This window comes from Populus euphratica, unplaced genomic scaffold (genome assembly GCF_000495115.2).
Source record: "Populus euphratica unplaced genomic scaffold, PopEup_1.0 scaffold19.1, whole genome shotgun sequence".
Classification (NCBI taxonomy): domain Eukaryota; kingdom Viridiplantae; phylum Streptophyta; class Magnoliopsida; order Malpighiales; family Salicaceae; genus Populus; species Populus euphratica.
The window spans coordinates 3,006,507-3,012,629 of record NW_011499853.1 but is presented as its reverse complement, the minus strand read 5'-3'; the positions used below and the strand labels follow the sequence as shown (position 1 = coordinate 3,012,629).

Here is a 6,123-nt window from a genome sequence, read left to right as displayed (position 1 = left end):
AAGTTCATTTGACATATTTTTATTGAGACTATAAAAATTTGATTCAAAGAATCTATCAAAATGTAAAATGGATAGAGAATAGAAGGTTGTTGTGTTATTATCTGTTTATTGATCATAATACATTCTTTAATGTCACTAGATTTTGAAGAATCCAGACCACCTCTAAAAGTAAATTTTTTGCTTTCCATTAAGGCCTACTAGTTTTTGATATATTTAAAAAAAGTCCTTATAGTTTCATCTAGATTACATATATTTATTTTTCCTTTCTTTAAAAAAAACATGTCCATTTGTATGGTAATTGAGTTCATCTGTCTTGTTTTCATGCTGAATTTATATATGTTATTATTGTCACAAGGGAAAGCGTTAAAAATTAAGAACTTATACGTGTAATCTTCCTCGAGTTTATAAAAAATATTCTCCTAACTTCTCTCCAAATCGGACAGGGTTATGAAAGAAAGTATTCTCTCCATTTTTCTCTCCTTTTTTCCTCTCCTATGGATAAATATATTATCATCTCTTAATTTTTCTTTCATCATTTATAAACACAATACATATATGTTGATCCTTGATATATACTCTTTCAATTTTTAATATGTATTCGATCTCGAGCATAAAAGTCCATTTTTCTTAGAAGGTTTCTGATGAGAAGAATAGAAGTTGATCCTTGATACATACTCTATTTAGCAAAAGAAAGAGATGATATATCCCCACCTTTATCACTTTTTTGGACATTGGCTTTTACTTCTCTCCCTAATCTTAAGGTTAAAAGACATTGTTTAGGGTTGGATTAAAAAAAGAAATGCTTAGAGCGTGCCCTTCATGTGTTTTGTCTAACTCCTCCATTTATTCTTAATAAATAAAAGAGAAAAGACCACTTTGTCTTTAAAAATGAACATTCATGCTTGAGATAGAATAAATTGATAAAAGAATAATAAATGATTAGGTGATGGTTTAGCAATAAATTGATTGAAGAATGGCGGATGATTTCACACTTGCTTTCCTCTCCCTACTCTATGATCTCAAGCTCTCGCTCATCGAAAGGTTTATTTTAAAGCATAAGTTTTGGTTAAGAAGGTGATCAATTATAAATGTGGTTAATCTTATAAATGCTGCTTGTATAGATGTATAAAATAGATAAAATCTATGCAACCATAAATTTCAGGCTTTCCCTCATTATGATAAGATGAAATTTATTTCATTAGAAATTTATAATCAATAAGGAAAATAGTATAAAATTTAATAACATAGCTTTTTTTTTTACACTGGATCCCATATAATATAAATACATAAATAAAGAGACACAAAAGAGCCTGCACACAAAAAGATTAAGAGATATTCATGCCATGACCATAGCAAACTAAAAACCTAGCAAAAGCAAGGTGCAAGAAAAAAAAGATGAAGGAAGAAAATGTAATTAACCCTTTATCTCTTTTCTATAGTTTGTCTGTTAAACCAAACTAAGTTATTACCGAGATAAACACACCACCACTTCTACCCAACCTCTATATAGCAATCAAACACCACTCACGACAACAACAACCCTGATCAGACCACCCATAACAATAGTTTATAACATCAACAACTTGGAAATTCAATGAAAAAACACTAACAAAAAGAGAAGAAAACAAACCAAAACTTTATAGCCACCAATCTCCCATTTGTGAACGATAATGATATAAACTATTCGGGTAAAAAGCAAGAAGAAGGAGCAATTGATCCGCTAGTTCACATGCTTTCCTAACCTACCAGTATATGCAAACAATATTCACAATCCAGTATATCTTTCTATGTATGTAGTTCACACTCCAATATTGCCTCTTCCCATTTTAGCCACTTCAATTTAGTTCCAACCGACTCTCGCGACTCGTGAAAGGTCAATTTTAAACACCATTGTGTGATATATGTTTTTTTCAAACTATTTTTGACATGTGTTGGGTTTTGATTTGTGAAAGTTTATTTAATTATTAGTCTTTGTTTTTGTCTAGAGTGATTTTTTATGTGAATAATTATTTTTAGGTTAAATTATATTTGCTATAGTAATTTAGCTACATTAAATTATTTAAATGATATGTCATTGTATATATGTGTGTGTGTGTGATTATGTTGTGTTTTAATAGCAATTATATGGGTTTTCATAGATTCAGAGATGATATGATCCTTCAACATGTTATATCCCCAAGATTTAAATTTTGTCATCTCAAAAGTGTGATTTTTTAAAGAAGAACAAGTAAATGAAATTTTATTTTCATCAAGTAATCAACTTGTGAACGGTATAATCCTTAAAAGGACTTTGTCATTAAGAAGTTGAGTTTCATTGGAAAAAAATAAAAATAGAATTATGTCATTTTCTTTAAGAAAAAAAGATGTGTTAATAAAATTTTTATTTTTATTTTGATCAAAGAATCAACTTATGAGTGATATAATATTTGAAAGGGTTATATTCCTAAGAATTTGAAACTTTATGATTTTTAAAAATAAAAATATATTAAATTTTATTTTTGCTAGGGAATTGTCATGAATATGGTAAAATTCTTAAAAATAATAGATACTCATGAAGTATAAACTTTACTTTTTTTCAAAATAAAAATAGAAGTTGTCTAATGAAAAGAAACGACTCAAAACCTCATTTATCATTTTTTAGATCTTATACCCGTATTCTAAAAGTGAAGACCAGGCCTTCTTGTTAGGTCTAGATCCTATGTCATTATCTTGGAAGTTATAAATATTTTACTATTAATAGGTAAACACATACCTGTTAACTTAAATAAATTCTTAGTATGTAAGTATAATATATATTTGTATCATTAAGAATTAACTCGAAGCAACTTTCATTACATAACTTGTTCTAAGATGATTTTCATCTTTCATTCAGCATAATTAATCTCTTATCTAGAAATCTCTAAAGACCAATTATGGTTTCTAGTTATCATAAAATTAGATAATAACTTTTTTATTTTTTTATTTTAGCTCCTTTTACATAATTAATTGGTCGAGATGTCCCCATAACAACCTTGACCTGTAAGATTAGATATCACTATTAATGACTTTGAAACCTTGCTTTTCATTTTGATGTTTGATTATGAGTATTTCGACTAGCTTTTAAATAGACTTCAAGTTTAAAAAAGACTAACCAATTTATAAATAAATAAAGATTAAATTAGGGGTTTTGAGTTATGTTTTTTTTAAAACCCTTTTAATGCTTCTCTTGTTTTCTTCTTTTTTATATGTGACTTGTTAATGCACTCATTATTATCTTTATTCTTAATAATTCTAAATAATATATTTAAATAAGATATTTGGGTTGTCAGGCTTTAGTCTAATAGTTACTCAATAACAAAAATTTATGGTATGAACCAATTAAAGTTGATAGAAAAAATACAATTAACTCTATAAAAAATATCATTGACTTAATACAATTAACTCTATAAAAAATATCATTATCATTGACTCGATTAACTAAGTTTGACGCAATAAAATAATATCACGTAATGTAATGGTTTAACTAAGTTTGACGCAATAAAATAATATTAATAGTTTTTTTATAGTTTTTTTTGTTATTATAATATTTTTTATTTTTTTTAAATTTAAAATTAATCTTAATCTAGGAGTGAGCCGTAATCTATACATGAAGATAAGATGAAGTCAGCCTAGAAGTTTTGGGTAGCATACGAAAATTTCCAAGTTGTCTGGCTAGTTCATAAAAAAAGAAAACCTGAGTGCCTACATAGAAAAGTGTAACAATTATCTAACACAATCAATTTACACAAAACTCCTCCGTTGCCTTGACAAACACACAATGATGTTCCAAAATAACCAGAAACTTTACTAACGTGCAAGGTTATTTCAGTCATTCAACCCTAAAGGTGTCCCGAAACTTGAGGCTCAGACTAAATTAGACAAGGTCCTAAGGGTTTATTAGTAAATTGAGCCAACCAAAGCCCTTATGTATCTGCAACAGCAACTCGCAATCCACCAAGAGCTACAGAGATAATTTTTTTATTCTCAACAAAATATAGTAATTTTCATTTTTGGGTTTTCAGGTATCGCGATATTTAATTTTCCTTTGATTTCCCATAAATATTTTTTTTTTAAATTCTTTTGAGTTTGGTTTTATTCAATTAATTTAAAAAAAACATTTTTTTTAATTTTCTTTCTAAATTTAGAGGTTCTATTTCTCTTGCACTGATAGATTCTTCATTGCTCTTTTTATCACTAAAAAAGTTAAAAAAAGTTTGGAACTTTATCACTCTTTTTTTTTGGGGTTCTATTAGTGATTTGATTTATATATTGAAGGCGAAATTTTTTTGTACTAATAAATTTATTGTTTTTATTTTCTGGGTTGCTATTTTTAGAGGCAAAGAGAGCTAAAGCAGTGTGTATGTAAAACAATCGTTTAAGGTTCAAAAACATGTCTCAAACCAACTGGGAAGCTGATAAAATGTAAGTTCATTTTCTCTATTTATTATTGAAAGTTCACATTTTTCTGTTCTAATGCTCTTTTCTTTCATGTTTCTGTTCTTGATTGGTGTTTCTGGCATGTGGGTTATTCTGGGTTTTGTTTCTTATGTTTGTTTTTGGACTAAAGTTTTGTTCTTTGAAGCTCTTTTATGCTGTTACTTGTACATAACTAGAATTTTAGGGTTTGTGTTTCCCTTACTGTTGGTTGGTTGTTGATGTTTTTTATTTTAGAATTTGAATTTCTGCTATATTTAAGGTGTAAATACCTTTTGTGTTTAACTATATTTTTCTTTTTGTGTGGATAAGCTAAGATTTTGTATAGTTTTGAGGTTTAATCACTGGGTTGCGGGTTTATTTCCTTTTCTGGCTACAACATTTGGGAATCTTGTATCTATGGTCTGGATTCTGTCCATGTTATATACTTTTCTTCACACGATTCACTATGATGTCTGCTTTGGGTGAATAGTTTGTACTTATTATCCGTTCGCAGCTGTTAGGGTTGGTGAAGCCTTTTTCTTCTTCCTTTTTTCTTGATATAAATGGAATCGAGTAACTTTTTGGATGGATAACAGGTTGGATGTGTATATCCATGATTATTTGGTAAAAAGGGACTTGAAGGCTTCTGCCCAGGCTTTTCAAGCTGAAGGAAAAGTGTCATCTGACCCTGTAGGTAAGTGTTTTTGGATTTATGATTAAGGGCAAGAGAAAGCCTTTATGTTGGCTACGGTTGTTTATAATTTATTTATTTTTAATTTCTTTCATGGTTTTGACTTTTTACCGTGGTTTTCCAGCTATCGATGCACCTGGAGGCTTTCTCTTTGAATGGTGGTCAGTGTTCTGGGATATATTCATTGCTAGGACCAATGAGAAGCACTCAGAGGTTGCTGCGTCTTACATTGAGGTTGGTTTTCTGGACTTTCTGCTGTATCTCATTCTTCCCTTAAGGTTTATTTGTGTCACGAGTGCTGGAGAGAAGGAAAGTTGTGATTGTCCAAGAGGCATTGATGAGGCAAATCAATGACTTACTTATTCTGAATATCTTATTGTGGCCTGCAAAACTATTATCAGAGTATCTGAGTCAAGGGTCAGGCTTCTTCTCTGCATGCAGCGAAACCTTGTTCTTGAAAACAATATTAGACTCCTCTCCTAGATGGTATGATAAATTGTGGTGGCATCCAAATCTTCTGTGATGCCAAAAAGCCTGACAATATCTCAACTAGTTGTTGATTCTTAGTTGGATGAACAACTCATTGCAAGCATGGTGACGTAACTTCAGCCAACTGCTTGTCCAGAGGTGGCTCTTTGGGATTTTGTAAAATAGTTTTAGATATGTATGCTCATTTAAATCCTCAACTGAATCAGCCATTTGGTGCTCTTGTAACATCGATGCCAGATGGTGGCTCTTTGGGATTTTGTAAAATAGTTTTAGATATGTATGCTCATTTAAATCCTCAACTGAATCAGCCATTTGGTGCTCTTGTAACATCGATGCCAGATGTTTAAACTTTAAAATATTTCTTGCAAATTTCATAGAAGTAATAACTTTTGGTACTCATTGGAAAGTTTTGACTTATTGAAACTTCAGACACAGTTGATTAAAGCACGGGAACAACAGCAGCAAGGTCAACAACCACAGCACCAACAGCAGCAGCAGCAGCAGCAGCC

At 30.1% G+C, this 6,123-nt stretch overlaps 1 protein-coding gene across 3 annotated transcripts in view; it reads left to right on the top strand.

The window, feature by feature from the left end:
• Nucleotides 1–3,930: 3,930 nt before the first annotated feature.
• LUG (transcriptional corepressor LEUNIG) overlaps nucleotides 3,931–6,123 on the top strand; it is an 8,971-nt gene continuing 6,778 nt past the window's right edge. The window contains exons 1-5 of one of the 3 annotated variants that reach the window (XM_011021441.1): nucleotides 3,931–4,040; nucleotides 4,353–4,440; nucleotides 5,031–5,128; nucleotides 5,250–5,359; nucleotides 6,044–6,120. In XM_011021441.1, coding sequence (XP_011019743.1) covers nucleotides 4,409–4,440; nucleotides 5,031–5,128; nucleotides 5,250–5,359; nucleotides 6,044–6,120 — 317 coding nt within the window. In that variant the 5' untranslated portion in view covers nucleotides 3,931–4,040; nucleotides 4,353–4,408. Of the gene's footprint in view, nucleotides 4,041–4,352; nucleotides 4,441–5,030; nucleotides 5,129–5,249; nucleotides 5,360–6,043 lie in introns of all 3 variants that reach the window. The other 2 variants (XM_011021442.1, XM_011021440.1) reach the window with 2 other exon arrangements.